The sequence below is a fragment of the Strigops habroptila genome, chromosome 11, assembly GCF_004027225.2.
Source record: "Strigops habroptila isolate Jane chromosome 11, bStrHab1.2.pri, whole genome shotgun sequence".
Classification (NCBI taxonomy): domain Eukaryota; kingdom Metazoa; phylum Chordata; class Aves; order Psittaciformes; family Psittacidae; genus Strigops; species Strigops habroptila.
In genome coordinates this window covers 36,823,514-36,839,518 of record NC_046360.1, presented here as the reverse complement: position 1 = coordinate 36,839,518, position 16,005 = coordinate 36,823,514, and the positions used below count along the sequence as shown (strand labels likewise).

Genomic DNA, 16,005 nt, shown 5'->3' with positions numbered 1-16,005 from the left:
CACCTCACAGAAGGCTCAGTTACAAGCAGATGCCACTCTCGCTATTCATCTGGAGACATATAACAGTACGTGAACAGAGTAAAGAAATGATTTGTGATTCCAAACAAATGGTTTCCTTTACCTGGCACCTGAGGCAGTACAGCGCTGCAGTGTGCTCACCCGGCAGGTAGCACAGGGCCCAACAGTTGTATAGCCTTGAGACCCCCCAGTCCTGTGGACAGCAGCTCATCACGCCTCATCTGCAGCAGGCAGTGCAGGTTTACCTGTGTAACCCCTTTCCCTTGCCATTCTAGTTCCTTTCCTTACAATGAATAGTTCTTATTCAAACATTGTTCCAAATATGTTAGTGAAAAGACCATCCCTGACAGATGCAGGTTTGCCCTATTAACAAGTTAAAGGGGAAGAAAAAGAACTCACATGGAACAGACATTTACAAGGCTTTTATCATTTGGCCAAAGAGCAAAACAGGGTATCAAGGAAGCAACTTCAAATGTATCTGCAAGGACAAAATTGCACTTGGAATACTGCTAATGTTTAACGGCTTGCTCCAGGATGTTCTCATCCACCACCTTGTGAGGGAGAGTCACCTTCAGAGTGGCATTCTCCTTCATTGCTTGGCAGATCGTTTCATAAGCATAGTCATTACCCGACCAGCAGCGTCTGGCAACCTGTCAGACCAGAAAATCAATGGGTGTAAAAATCATACATTTCTCTTGCCACATCCATCTTGCACAACATTTGCGCAAACACCAGCACCCAATCTCATGGCAATAAATCTTTCAACCAGTTTCTAGTTTCCTTACTGATTAGAGAAGTGATTTTTGTAATATCTACTTCATTTTTAGGAGTACTCTTTGGGTAGACTTGGTACATCTTCCTGGAGAAACATACCATTGGACAGATACATGGCTTGTGTCAGGTACCTTATAAACTTTACTAAATTCCCGCACTAAAAATCATTGTGCACTCAATCCCAGCTCTGTAAAACTAGTACTTGCTTTAGAGAAAAATGTCATTTAAGCAACTGACGCTTTTTGTAGTGGGATAAGGCAAGAAGGAATTCTGCAATTCTCTTGAGAAGTAAAACAGAACAGATCATATCAGTATTGGCAAGGAACTCCCTCAATACATCAAGTCCTTGTGAGGTTACATGACTGAAACACACCAGGTCTTGTCCTTTAACTGGACTGTTCATCAGTATGTTGTGTTTGTTGACTTGGTTCCCTGCAAATATTGAATCAAAACCTCTCTGCCACTTCAGAGATGGGATCCTAGTCTTAAACCCAGACAGGATCTATCTGGACACTAGTGGAAGGCAAAAACTCTAATGGCAGCAGGGGCTGGATGTGCTGGTACTTAAATGACAGGTCTTCCAAGATACCTAGATCTAGAAGTTTGGAATAGACAAGACTAAAGTTCATACAGTTGTCAACTGTATTATGTAGGCAAGTTACAATGCCAGCATGTCTAAGTTACAGTAAGCATGCTTGCCCTTCTGCTTAAAAAATAACAAAACACACACGGAGATGTGGAAATTATTGGGCTCCAGTATGTTGTAAAGTCAGAAGGGGTGGTCCCAACACTTTACAATGAGTTCCTTACCCAGGAATTATTCAGCCACTTTTAGCACTTAAAGTCCTTTGAAGTTGGTTGGAGAAAAAGAAACCCAACCAAACAAAACAACTCATTGATTCCAGTAGAATCAGGCTTATAACCACCCATATTAGAAGCAGGAATAGAATTAGTCTCTTGGCCCTAATAGGGCTATTCCTGGGGAACAAAAGCCACGTGCTAAAAACTCCTGCTTGAGTGCTCATATTCCCCATTCAGTTAAAAAAAAAAAAAGAATAGGAGCACTGGAACCCAAGTACCTAAACAAACATAGTCCTGGATGCAGGAAAATCTTAAAGTGAACATATATAATGAGTTTTGTTTTGCTTACTCCATTGGACACATCCCAGCTGAGCATCATCCTCGCCCGTTCTTCAGCCTCCTTGGACCCATCCAGCACCAGGCCAAATCCTCCATTGATGACTTCACCCCTAGAAAATATAAATGTAAGAGAATTAAATCAAAATCATTCAAACTAATCCCACAGAACTCACAAAAGGAGGTGATTTGTTCAGTTGCAGTGCAAGGATGAGAACATGGAAACGATGCTGAATAAGAGACACTATCGGTGACCTGTTGTACTTACACACACACACAAAAGGGGGATTTAGCAGAGCAAAGGCCTCATTTCCTGACATGCAGCAAACCTATTTCACTTGTAATGCCCAGCTAGCAGTCAGCATCTGCTCCAAGCAGGGGTGCCAAGCCAAGCTTGTGCTGCATCTCCTGAGGACTGTACTGGGTGTAGAAACACAAAGAAAGATTAACCCTGCTGATGGGAGGAGAGTTACCTATCTCGGAGTATTTTTAACATTAAGCTGTTCATTTGCTATACTACAGCCTGCCATATAGATAGGATCAGGAGGAGGACTGTGTACTTATTGAAGCAGACAGATGGATCTATTTATATTCTCCTGAGACAAATATGAGAGCAGAAGTATCTTATTAAAAAAGTGTTAACCACCACTTAATGCACATCTGCCTTGATCCTTTCCAAAACAGCCTTCACTTTGAATGAGATACATAGATGTTTAAAGACATCAGTGCCAACTTTACAGGAAGCAGACTTATTGGCAGAAGAAGAACAGAAATATATTAAAACTAACAGATTATACTTGGGAGAAATACCAGTCTGGTTTGAAAAGGACAGGGAAAACACGTAGAGCAGAACATCTTGTCTGACTTCAGAGCCTGCTCAAGTTCCTGTTTCATTGCATATGGTGAAGAGCAGAGAATGCAGTTGGATAGTTATCCATTGCTGTAAATCTATGAGAGTTCTGGTGTTATAACTAAGCATCAGCAATACTTGAGGGATGGGGCACATCATACAACACCCCATGGTATGAGAAACTACCCATGGAGATCCCTGGAGGCAGGATGTTGTCTTCTGTGTTATATAGTTAATAAAATAAGTTTTCTTGCAGCTGACAGTTCTCACAGCAGAATGTCACTGGCTGAAGCAGTCTCTCATCTTTAACAGGAAAATTTGAAACAAAGTCATGTTTTCAATTGAGATGTTTAAATATTTTAAGCTCTGACTCTTTAAAATACTGTCAACACTTTTCAACCTCAAATTTAACTCCTAGGATCTTTTTAGTGTGTGAAATCTTTCATTAGTTCTGCTCCGAGTCTCATTTTGGGATGAAAACCATCTAAACATCTGCATTTCTTGCAAATTCTGCTTTATGAACAGCTCAGGTTGTTGCTGTCTTCTCCAAAAGAGGGGACCAGACTGGATGACAACATTACAAATGTAATTAGGTGAAGAGCAGGGCCAGTTACCTCACCATACTCTGTTGCTTCAGTGCAGAGATTAAATTAGCACTATCCTTTGCTGTCAAAGTACCAAGCTGGAGTACACTTATGAACATCACTGATGCCATTGCAATGTAATTGGGATCACAGGGTGATCACATCTCAAAACAGCCTGTTGGCAACATCAGACAATAAAATCAGACCTCTGGAACAGTGCTTCATAAAGCTGTTCCATACAGGAAGATGGGGCTCTTTCGGTGGCAAAGATCCCTTCTGCACACAGCATCCCAAGGAGCATCCTTTGAAGCTAAAGCATAAACAGTGAGCATCTGATCTCACTCCATAAATTTAGAGCCTCTCCATTGATTTCTGTGGCGTTACTCCAGCGTAAATCAGAATCACTCAGCAGAATCTGTCCTACTGTCTAAAAATCGCTCATAAATCAAGTGCCAATGTTTGTTAGGATGGATTTTCTAGCAAAACCTCTCACTTTTAAAGGCAAGCTCTAGGCCTTCATTACCATTGGGTCACATTTTCAGGTAATTAAAGAAACATGTGGCATTTTGACCTAAGCTACCTCCTATAATTTCCAGATGTCTCCTTCTAAGGTGATCAAAGAAAACAAGGCCTCTCTCACAATCAAGATGTCACACTGTCAGCAGTGCAGTTTGATTCTGAGATTGCTTCTGCCTTTTTGTTACTGCAGGTTACTCAGGCTCCATGCTAATGTAAACCCCCCTGCAAATAAACAGGCAGCAAGAAATGAATAACATTCATTTGCTGTAATTAGAGCCAAGACTGTTAATCTTAAGTCTCTCAAACAGCGCATGTGATGCAGATTCCAGCTAAATAAATATTAATCCTGCTTTTTCTGTTTGTCCCATAAGAAGAAAAACCAAAGCAGGTAAAAGGCACTTCTCTAGTCTCACAGGGAAAACATGGCAGCAGAGAGTAATTTGTTATGCTTGGGGGTTTGTTTTGCTGCTTTCACCACCTTTAAATTATTCCTCTCTTCCTCCTGTAGAAGACAAAGGGCTGTAGCCTTTAACTAGCCAGGGTGGTACCTTGATGAGTTAAGCCAAGCAGAGCCCCCTGTTGTGCCACAGCTCTCCAGACCCCAGCATCTAATGACACAACATTGTCACCACCTCTTGAGTCTCAGCATGGTGTCTTAGTAAGGCTCATGCAGAGACAAGCTCAATTTTCAGGCTCTTCATTCTTCACTGAAGCACAGTGATTTAATCAAGGGGCTATGATTTTTCCTGAGAACAAGGTGAGCAGATATTGTTCCTCAGTGACAAGCTGCTAAGCAGCCATAGGAAATGTCAGAAAGGATAACCAAATCCTTGTTTTCCGTTGATATTTCTATTTCAGGGAATAGCCACACACTAATTTCTGATGTACCACATAAATCACAGCACCTCTGCTCTGCCTTGGGAAGGGCTTCCTTCTAATGATGTAACTCCACCTAAGAAACAACTAAAACAATAGAACTGAGATTGCAGAGTGGTCAGTGCCTGTTTTCCAGATGTAAAGGGCAGTCTCACCATTCAGCCAGTCCCTCTTTGAATTGGTCAGAGGGCTAGAAATGTGCAGGAAGAATTGGCCTTACAGAAACCAGAGAGATAGGGAATACAATCATTTGTATCTTTGAATTAAGCATCATCAATGCACAAAACATTTGTGGCATAAGCAATTCTAGTAATTAATTACAGTTATCATTAAAATATCCCGAACATTTTGCACAACATGTAGCAGACAGTTATTTTCTTTGCTGGTATTTCATAAGCAGATATTTTAAAAGGCTGAACTCAGCTAAGGCAATTCAGACAGAACTAGCCTGCTGCTGGAGTCTGAAATGACCATAGTAGGAAAACATTCCAATATGTATTTTCCATTCAGAATTACGCAAGTTGTAAATAAAATCCTGGCCATGGTGGGTATTATCACTGAAATCAGTAAAGGCAAATTTTTACTCCATGTGTCTAAGCCCTCAGAAAGTTTTCCTATCCCATCATTCGATTCTGCTCTCCTGTATCTGCTATTCAACAGCTACTTCACTGAAACCAAAGGAATCAGAGTACAGCTGAGGGAATTCTCCATCTGACTTGAAGGGATATTTTCTAGATTCGGCTTCATCCAGATGAATAACAATTAAGTATCATCAAATGTCTCCTTGGATAACAGCTGCTACAAGTTCTTTGGCTTGCTGTTGGCATATTCCAGAGCTGGATGGAACAGGGAAGTGGGAGGGTTCACTGCAATCTTTAATAGAGGGTTGTGCCACTTTTGACTGATGGCACCACCAAATGAAGGCTTGACTTTCCAACCCTAACCATTCTATGATTAGAAATGGGAAAGACTTTGTTGGACTAAAGAACAAACCAGAACTAAAGTCTCTGCAGTGTGGCCAGGCTCTCCTTTTCCTTACATCTCTGCTAATCCAGAGTAACCTTTTAGTGGCATATGAAGGAGATGAGTTTCTCCATATATACTATTTCATTCATTCTGCTTCTCAGCCTAGGCATTTCTCTTAGCTCTGCATCTGATGTGAAAGAGGTGTTTAATCCAGTCCTTACTTGTCTTTTATCCTACCAAGCATGAGCAAGGAGACAAAGACTGGGGGTTTGCTGGCACCTGAGCTGGTTTGTATCAATAACCCCTCATTACGCTTTAGCACATGAGCATTTATATAGGGGTCTTAAGGTCACAGATTTAAATACAGCTTAAGAGAAAACCTAAACACAATCCATCCACTAGCACTCTGGCTGTGCATGTGTGAAGACAACTTTGGAAGCAGGATCTGTTCAAAAAGACCATGGCAGACTGTCCTTGTTTGGCAAATTAAGTCCTTCAAACTGAGCTGTGGCCAATCTCCAACACACTTTTTGGAGACATATGGGCATTGATTTACAAAGCCTGATACAATATCACATTTTGTCTTCTGATACATCCTTTCAGCCCTTGTTTCCAAACCCATCCTTCCCATGATCACAACCACTCCAGTAATACATCTTTTCTGCAATTCCCCTCCTGCCTCTCCTCCCCACACGTGTACACAGCAGTGATAACAGGATTCAGAGTCCAGCTTTAGAAACATGGGTAAGTAAGTTCTTACCATCCAACTCCACCCCCGTTGTGCAATGCAACCCAGGTTGCTCCTCTGAATGCATCTCCTACAAAGTTCTGTACTGCCATGTCTAGGAGAGGAGGAGAGGAAAATAAAGGTGTTATGGATCTGATGTGCTGCATTCAGGTTGTTGTTGTGCTGCTCGCTTCTTCCACTGACACCTTGATTATCATGGAATGGCTTTTGTTGAAAGAGACCTTAAAGCTCATCCAGTTCCAATCCCCTGTCATGGTCAGAGACACCTTCCACTAGAGCAGGTTGTTCCAAGCCCTGTCCAACCTGGCCTTGAACACTGGAGGGATGGGGCAGCCACGGCAGAGGTGCTCCAGCCTTCTGATCATCTTTGTGGCCTCCTCTGGACTCAGTCATGGAAGAACAGGCTGGACACATCCACATGGAGGGTTTCAAAATGGGGGGGGGGCACCTGAAACACTACACACCTTGCAGTTCTCGGAAGCCTGAAGTATTTTCAGATCAGACTGCAGAGTTAATTCGACTCTGTGCAGAAAGCCAGTCGAAAGCTAAGGAGCTGCATTTTGGGGACAAAGCTGGGATAAGATATACTGGCCCCGATTCTCTGGACATGGGGGAATTTTAATCCAAACATGAACTGTTGAAATAACACAGGAGGATTAATTTGTTTAAAGAAATGAAGAAAAAGAATTTAGCAGACAAATGTAATTTGACTAATGACAAATGTACGATTTCCACTGAAATTCACTAGAATTTTGTATATTGACTACAATTTGTGCTAAAATGTAAACCCAGAGATGTAAAAAGAGATACAACTCAGAGGATAACAGGGTAAAACTGAAAACATTTGTCCAGATTTAATTCAGGATGGATTTAACAGATAGTTTGCTGGGCTTTTAACAGCAAAAAATGAGACAAACAGCAATATCCCCACCAACCACATTCACAGACCCACAGTTATGTCTCTGATGGAAAAACGAGTTTACTTGAGCACTAAGCTATGTTAAACCCTGTCAAAAGCCCCATTATGGCATCTTTTATCTGGCATTATGTCACTTTAATAACCCAATTATCATAATTACAGTGCTGTCAGGAGGGAGTGGGAGAAATCAAAATCCTCATATTCTATAATGTACAGATTTCTTCCTCAGTCACTAGTGTGAGAAGAGTGGAGGTTAGACAAGGAGATGGCAAGTGAACTAACGATGCAGTAACATGCTGCTGCTTGGCTTTGATAAAGGTCACTAACTGCAAATGTCTGTGCTGAAACACACTTTGCAGAGCAGCAATGACCCATGTTTGCCAAGGATCAGGCTGAGGAACTTACTGTAAAACACAATGAGACAGGCAAATGCTCTGGAAAATTCCCGTGTGCTACAGAGGAGCCAATTTTGCCTGAACCAGCTCAAATGTGGTGTTAAAACAGGAAAGAAGGGAGAGAGGAACACCTAAGATGGTTGGACTTGATGATCTTAAGGGTATTTTCAATCAACCTAAATGATTCTACGTTCTTTTATTACCTCCAGTGGTTCATCTGGTAAAACAGGCCTGGTTTCAAAGACCACTGAAATCAGTGGTCAACAGGCTTTAGATAAGCCCTTGGAGATGGCAAATGGTTTGTGTAAACCATAAAATGCAAAGAAAAACACATAGCATGATGAGCAATGGGGTTTAGCAAGCCTTGTTTCTGCTGCCCTGAGGTGGAGACCTGACTTTGGATTGCTGTTCTCTGTGCAGCTGCACCATTTTCTCACAGCTTGTCAGAACCAAGCATTATTCAAGGCATCTATCTGACCTATTAGAGTGAGCCTACAGGCTCAAGAAGTGTTGAAGTGAGACTGACAGACACAGCTAAAAGCCTCGTTTCATCAGGAAATCCAGTTGTGATAGCAGGGAACTTTTCTTCTTAAAATTGAGCCGTAATTTGGTTCTATTATGAATTGCCATAATGGAAGTAATTCAATATACTCAGCTACCTCTACCATAATTTCTCCTTCAAGAGCAGCTTGTAGCCTCCTGTCTCACACCACTTTGTGATTGTCAGTTCATGGCATGCAGGAGCACTACTGGGCTAAAGCTATTATCATCATTTCCACTTTATGGATGGAAAATTGAGGAAGATTTAGGTTAGAAATTGCTTAGTACTTCACTCATTTTTTCAGGTCTCCAATCTGATATTTCTTGGGTTAATTTCTCTAAAGCATCATTTCATCAATTTAAAAGCAGGGTCTGGTTAGCTCAGGGCAGGAGTGCAGAATTAAAGGCTCCTTTTGTATAGCAAACCTATGTGATTTGCCCACAGTCACACTGTAAGTGAGCAGCAAGGCTTGGAGTTGAATTCAGAATGCTTGGCTTCCTTTCTTATGCTTTTACTATGAAATTATGTTCCCTTATGATAAGAAAAGTTCCTTTCAGAAACTTCAGCCTGTTTTCCAAGTCCTCAGGCAATGAAATTAACACATCTGTGAATCTTTTTGCTTTAAGAATAATACTGTTATAGAGCTGATTTTTTACCTTGTGGATCCCAAGGGAATACAGCTGTAATTCTGCTCAGATCCCCTCTTTGTAACAATGAGGTGCAAAGTCAAACAGAAGATAGAGTCCTCGGGCAGACTGCTCTCCATTTACATCCAGGTAAATCTGGTGCATCTTCATTGAACACTCAGCACTTTTCTGGACCTCTCCTATTTAAGTAGCTCCACATTCATCCCTATCACTATCAAATCCCACAAACCTTCTCAGGAAATCTCATTAATCGGGATTAAAGGGTTAAATAAAAGCATTTTAAAAGTTTTGCATAAACCCCCAAATTCTCTTGTAAAGCAATTCCCTTGTTTGCCCGGACAGACAAGCCTCAGCTGCTCTGCTGACCTGCACAAAAGGCTGATCCATCATAGATGTTTGAGGTTTCTCTGTAAGGACTGTCAGTCCCACTCACATCGTGGTGATCTCGGCTGAGGACTACTGGAGCCTGCAAAAAGCCAAGGACAAGAGAACAGAATCCTTCATGGACTGCAAATGCTACCCAGGATGATAATTCATTGAATTTACTTCTGTCTTCAGTCATTTCAAACCTCAGCTTTGCCCCTTTCCTAAACCCCCTGAAACACCTTCTCTGCCTGTTATTTACTATAAACCAGTTGTTCACATGCTGCTGATGAAAGCCACGTTCCTTTCATAACTAAGAACAAGACAATGCTTCTATGCCAGTGACATCCTCGAAGGAAGGCAGGGAGAAGAGGGGCAGCCATAAGGTTATTTCATCTGAGCATTTCTTTGCCAGAATATCAAAGCCATTTCAGTATGTAAAAATCTTCATTGAAAAATAGTTCTTTTTTTGCTGTTGAAAATGAAAATTAACAAAATTTTATGCTTTTTCAGTCTTTTGGAAAACTTCAAGACTAAAAAAGTTAGGAGTGAAAATCAGTGATTTCATACAGCTCAAACAAGTCCATTCTCGATCAGGAATTTAACTGACAGTCTGAGTCTAGATCAGCTTCCAGGTCATCATTTGCCACGCACGAGGTTTATACAAGAATAATTCATTCTTGGCATGGTGTGGTCTGGAATTAGCTGGCTCTAGTTTATGCTGGCAGTGAATTAGGACATCATTGAAAATAGACACGAGCACCCAGCTTGCAAGAGGAGGAATGGAGATTTGCAGAAACACAGAACGGACACAACTAAATCCAAAGGGCCTGGGAGTGTGACCTGGTCAGTCAAAGCTCCAAGGGAGTGCTCAGTCTGGTCGGGTTTATTTTTTGAGCCTAGCTTGCAGTGACGTTCATTTTGAGTCCTGAGAAGGTCAACAGCATTTGAAACACTTCAACAAACATTTTCGGAGTAACAAAAAGCAGAATGCATTCCAGCTAAGAAAGGTCTAAGTTTTACATGAGTTCACTCCTTCAAAAAGGGCAATTCAGCTCTAAGAGAGATGGAGATGAATGAGTGACAATGCCTTGGTCTGATGCTGCTGTACACACAGTAAGTAATGGGAATAATTATGGAGTGATGCCCTCAGGATATGGGATCCCATGTAACCAGCAGGCACTTCTGCTCTCACTGGTTGAAGCTTTCTTCTTTCCCACCTGCCAGCCCAGTCGCAGATATTAAACACGATTACCAAATTGCAAAGACAAAATGACAAACCTTAATCCTCCCTTCAGAAATGGCTCGATTAATAGCCACGGCTATAGACACACGACCCCTCTGATCGGAATATAAGATTCTAGCTTGAGAGCCAACAACCTAGAAAACAAGAAGGCCAGAATGATTGATAAGGTTCTCTGTGCAACTGGCTTATCTCAGGCCCCAGATGAATGGAGTCACAGTAGTGACCCCTTCCCTTCTGTAGGAGAAAGTACAGATTATTTCTTCATCAGCATCCAGCTTCCATAAAGAAATTAAAATCCCTCTTTGTACCGAGTTTTATCTCCACTCACACAATGAGATGTATTTCTGTATTTAGCTGCTACTGTCCAATAAATCCCACTTTTTAAATCAATCTGATTGCTCGGCTATAATCCCCCTATCAACAAATCCCTTATCAAACAGCTGAGAAGTAGAGGTTTGGAACTGGCAGTGGTGGGCTGGAAGGGAAGAGAAATCAGGAGACAAAGAATGGCAAAGAACATCTGTCCTGCACAGCTATGCTCCTCTCTCCAGCTTTTACCCCAGGGACAAATCTGGCTTCCAGATACGGAGAGCACATGAGCCCTACAGTGTTATCCGTTAGCTTCACAGTGACAGCCTGCCCTAAAAGAAAAACAAAGGATGCTTCACTGGCATTCTGCTTCCCACTGTACAAAAGGACGGCAGGTCTTTGGCCTCATCACCTGTTTTGTAAAGGGTACCAAGAACTACAGGCATGAAGAGGCTGAGCCAAAGCAATGCCAAGAGCGACACTGTGAATAGCTCTGAAAGAAAGGTAGTTACAAATGAGATGGAAAGTGAATCATTGATGTGTTTCACTCCAGATATGAGACTAGGTGTTGCTGGGTTATTTGAACATTTCCAAATGAGGAAGTGAAGGAACTGCTTCAGCTCACCCTAAAATCCTGCTGTGGAAAGAGGTTTCAGTTATCAGCCCTGGGAGTTACAGGCAGTGATTTCATTCATGCCCATTCCTCCTTTTCACTCCAGCATTCAAATCCTGCACTGAAGGAAGTTGTGCACTTACCAAGCTGTGCCTTCCAGCTTCCCGAATCCAGCGGATGTTGTCATGGTACTGCTGCTTCACAGATGTGCTCACTTGCCAGAGAAAGCAAGAAAAGACGTTTTGAAAATGAATGCAATATGCTCTAAGTTTAATTTAATTCATCTGACAGCACTAGAAAGTCAAATTCTACTCTCAGATACAAGCACGCATATAGGAAGTGCTATACAGAATCTTCTGTGCAGCTGACGCAGTAACTGGTACCATACAGTTAGAGGTAGGTACGAGACGTCACCCAGGAGACAGCTGGAACAATAACTCCCATTCAGATCTTTAGCAAACTAAATTAAACCTTGAAATATGGGTTACATACTGTTCATTCCTGTTCACCTGGCTTGCTGCCTACTAAATGCCAATCCCTTTCTGAGCCTTTGCTAAATTAGTAGCTTTAGCAAACTCCATGACATTGGGTACTACAGGCATCAGGTAGTAAATAACTGCTTGAGTCAGCCAGCAGAAATTCCCAGAAGCAGCTGGCAATACATACTTGAGGATAAGTTTCACCAGCGCTGGGATATAGATCTGTAGCACAGCAGTTGCTCTGTACTAAGTGACCCACATGAATGCTTTTATCCCAAGATAAACCTGAGATCTCTTGCCCTACAAACTGAGGTATGTTGCCTCACATTATTATGGAACACAAACTGCACAGGAAAACTTATTATGGAGTAGTTACTTTATGTGTAAATCCACCCTATACCTTGTTTATATATATAGGCCAGGTTGGATGGGGCTTGGAGCAACCTGCTCTAGTGGAAGGTGTCCCTGCCCATGGCAGGGGGTTAGAACTGGATGAGCTTTAAGGTCCTTTCCAACCCAGTCTGGGATTCTATGATATGTGTTTTCTAAAAGAATTACATATAATGATTTTATATACTCCAGCTTCTCCTCTCATTTTCATCTGTGCCATCCCATCTTGAAGATGTCCCGGGTAACTGAGAAGAGTGTTTAGACTGTCTGCCCACTAGGCAGTATGTCAGCAGATATATGTAGTAAAACTAGAAACAAGGAAGAGGAAAGGCAAGATGCTCATATTTAATCTGAGTTAAACACACTGTTAAAAGGAAGATGTAAAATATGCTCATTCCTGCAGAGACAGGCCTCCACACAGAGAGTTTTAATGACCCTAAAAAGACCTGTCAGTGCTTTAGGGGTTGGCTCCAAGTGATGGCTTCTAAACTCTGCAACGAGGATTAACATGTCAGCTCATAGCTTTGCAGGGAGGGAAAGATGAAACATCTGCTGGTGCTGCTCTAGTGGGATTGTGCTGCCATTCATAAGCTTTAAGGAAGTATCTTCTAGAAAGTAATGGGTAATATTCATTTAGGTTATTATAGATATTTAATGAGAGTTTACAGGGGTTACTCTAGAAAAGCAAATAGAGAATGAGTTCCTTTTTCACTTTTATAAGCTATCTCAGAGAGTACATATCATGTTTTACACTTCACAGTGCACAAACTTAGAGAAAAGATCTTTCTGTCTTTACTTCTATAGAACATACCCAGAAAGAAGCCAGATGAGAATGCTGGCTACAAGGACATGTCTCAACACAGCACATCTGTCCCTCCCAGCCAGCTCCAACAAGCACTCATATTCTGTCCTAAACTGTGCTGTGTCCAAAGTTGGATTTCAGCAGTTATCCCTGGCAACGTGAAGAATCCTTCCTTTTATTTAGTCTTCAGTGATGTCTTTCATGAAAGAAGCAACAAATATTTCAATATTACTGATTAAAAATACTATGCTCGCATCCCAGTAAAATACACTTTGGATTTGTGACCCGTTTCCTTCGGATACCTTCTTGATTCTGAGAAGCACAAAGTTCCACCCTCTGGAAAGGGAAAAGCTGAGGACTTCAGTGCTAGGGGACAGTGACATTTAAATCTGAGTCTAGTGCCCAGTTAGTGTAAGAGTAGGCAAAGGGATAGGAGTAGGGCCTTCCACTGCAACCTGCTTGACTAGGATTCATGTTTGCTAACACAAAATGAGCTCTGTCTCAGTTCCCATTCAAAAGCAGGGGATAACAGTAATAGCCCACTTTCAGGGATGTGTTATTCCTAGATACTACAGTAACATACAGAGCCATGCAGATCCTCCAGATTGGTTCCACCAGCGAGTAGGAACTGCTGTCAGTTTATTAGCAACTGACAAAAGGAAGTCCTCAAAATTGTAATCACAAATAAGTGACACTGGATGGAGCACCACACCCAGGAAACCTGGTTTCATGCTCATCTGCTCACCAGCATCTTAAATCCCTCCCTAGATTCCCTCACCTCCTTCACCTGTGAGACAGGGCAAAGCAATGTGACTTCTTTAAGGAAACCTCTTGGAGACCTGTTGATGAAAGATGCTGTTTGCCTTGAAGTTTCAAGGTGACAAAGTGCAGGAAAACCCTTAAGAAATTAAAAGAAAGGCTCTTAGCCCAAATTGCAACTATAGCTTTGGGATCACTAACGTCTCTACATGGTGTTTTATACCTACTGGTTACATTCCTTACAGGAGTTTGGAGAACAGCAAGATTTGCTGCCCATGTGGAACAGACAAAAGACTCCTTTCTGTGGTTTCAGCCAAAAGTTCACACATTTCACAACTCTCTGCTTCCTTTTCTCCCCAGAAGAACCCCCAGAGTTGGGGCATGGGATGGTGTCTTACCTCCCTGACGTATAGACTCCTCCAGCACAGACATAGCAATGGAGTCAGTGGTAGCAAGATCCTGTGGGTCACCTGAGGTACAAACCCAACGGAATGGCCCAAATCCCAGGGAAAAAATGTCCCTGGGAAGAGAACATGCTTCATTAAGAGATAGCTGAAATTCTTTCCTTATTTATGCTGGCTTCTAGCAGTGCTTTTCTTTCATTAGCTGGAGACAGAAGAATTTGAAACATTTTCAATGAACTAATCTAAACAGAAGCATCAAGGATCATTAATTGAGAAATTAAGCAGTGCTGTTCCACACAGCCATTGACTGGAATATCAAATACACCAGGTTTGTGATAGGAATATTGGGCAATTCAGTGCATCCTCAGATGAAGTGCAAGTTTTCTTCTGTTTCATCAGATATACTCTCCCTGCTGCCTGGTGGTTTTGTGCTTAACCCAGGCTAATTGATTGCATCTTCATTCTCAGACAAGTGCAGGTTCTGAACAAGTGCCTGAGTCCAAACTCATTTGCTGTCCACATTGCTTACACACAATAGTAAGACATGCTTCAGTTGAGTTCCAAGAGAGATCTAATCTGGTTGGTGCTTTACTCTATGTTCAAGCTCTGATTCACATGGTATAGGCAAGTTAAGCATGCGTCAGAGGCCAAAGTGTAACTCTAAAGAAGGTAATAAAAAACATGAACATGGTGTAAGCATGATGCTTATAACCAAGGGGACATCTTCCTAAACCACTCTGGGCATTACTCCAGAGTGGAGAAAAATAATACTAACCCTGACATAACACCTGTGAGATGAATTTTCCTACTGCTGTTGACTACTTTTCATCATTTATAGTACATTGCAAGGTGTGCACTAAGTGGAACCTCTGTAGTAGTCTCCCCTGAACAGAGGGGGTCACAAGGGCCTTGAGTGCTTTATTCCAAGCTCTCCCCAGCATACCCCATGATGTGCTGGACATAGGAAGGGTATCGGAATTCTGTTTTATTGGCTCCTCTTTTCTCAACATCAGCACCTATAAAAGAATTTAATAGTCAGTGACTTGGGGAAGAAAAACTATAAGATGTAAAAAAAGACTCCACTTGGATTCCTGTGAAGGCTTTATCTGACCAGAAAGATGGCCAGAGGTCTCAGAATGAGAGAGACTAAAGAGTTTGCATAACAGTGGCCAGCCCTATCAAACCAAAATATATAACTGGGAAGATACATGCAGGATTGTCCTTATTTCCACCCAACAACTCCAGGATCTACTCACCAGCTCTTTGAGCTTCCAAGAGAAAAGCATTGCCATAATCCCAAAAAAACATGCCCTTGTCAGCTAATCTGTTAATAGCAGCCACTTGTCTCTTCAGACTGAAATAAAGAAGGAAACGTTTATTCTTGAGATTGATAAAATATCAAAAAGAGAATCAATTTCACTTGCAAGCTTCTAAGTCCGGAGTAGTTCTTATACAGTAGAGACTACTCCTGAAATAGTGGGTAAGTGATGCCTGCCAGACTCTGAGTGATAGCTGTATATGTACAAAGTTGGGCTTTATTAGTACTTTAGCTCTACCCCAGATTTCTACCGAAATATCAAAGAACAGAAACTCGTTGTGAGCAAGACAAAGATGTGATCACTTGCAGAGCAGCTAAACTTAAAGCTTAAAAACAGGTATCACCAAA

General features: G+C 41.8%; 1 protein-coding gene across 1 annotated transcript in view; it reads right to left on the bottom strand.

Annotated features, from left to right (window-relative positions):
- Positions 1–427: 427 nt before the first annotated feature.
- The window catches only part of UROC1 (urocanate hydratase 1), a 36,085-nt gene continuing 20,507 nt past the window's right edge, over positions 428–16,005 (bottom strand). The window contains exons 12-20 of the mRNA XM_030501601.1: positions 15,596–15,693; positions 15,283–15,355; positions 14,334–14,455; positions 11,649–11,719; positions 10,619–10,717; positions 9,341–9,440; positions 6,485–6,566; positions 1,943–2,042; positions 428–668 (exon numbers count right to left, since the gene is read on the bottom strand). Coding sequence (XP_030357461.1) covers positions 528–668; positions 1,943–2,042; positions 6,485–6,566; positions 9,341–9,440; positions 10,619–10,717; positions 11,649–11,719; positions 14,334–14,455; positions 15,283–15,355; positions 15,596–15,693 — 886 coding nt within the window. The 3' untranslated portion in view covers positions 428–527. The remainder of the gene's footprint in view (positions 669–1,942; positions 2,043–6,484; positions 6,567–9,340; positions 9,441–10,618; positions 10,718–11,648; positions 11,720–14,333; positions 14,456–15,282; positions 15,356–15,595; positions 15,694–16,005) is intronic.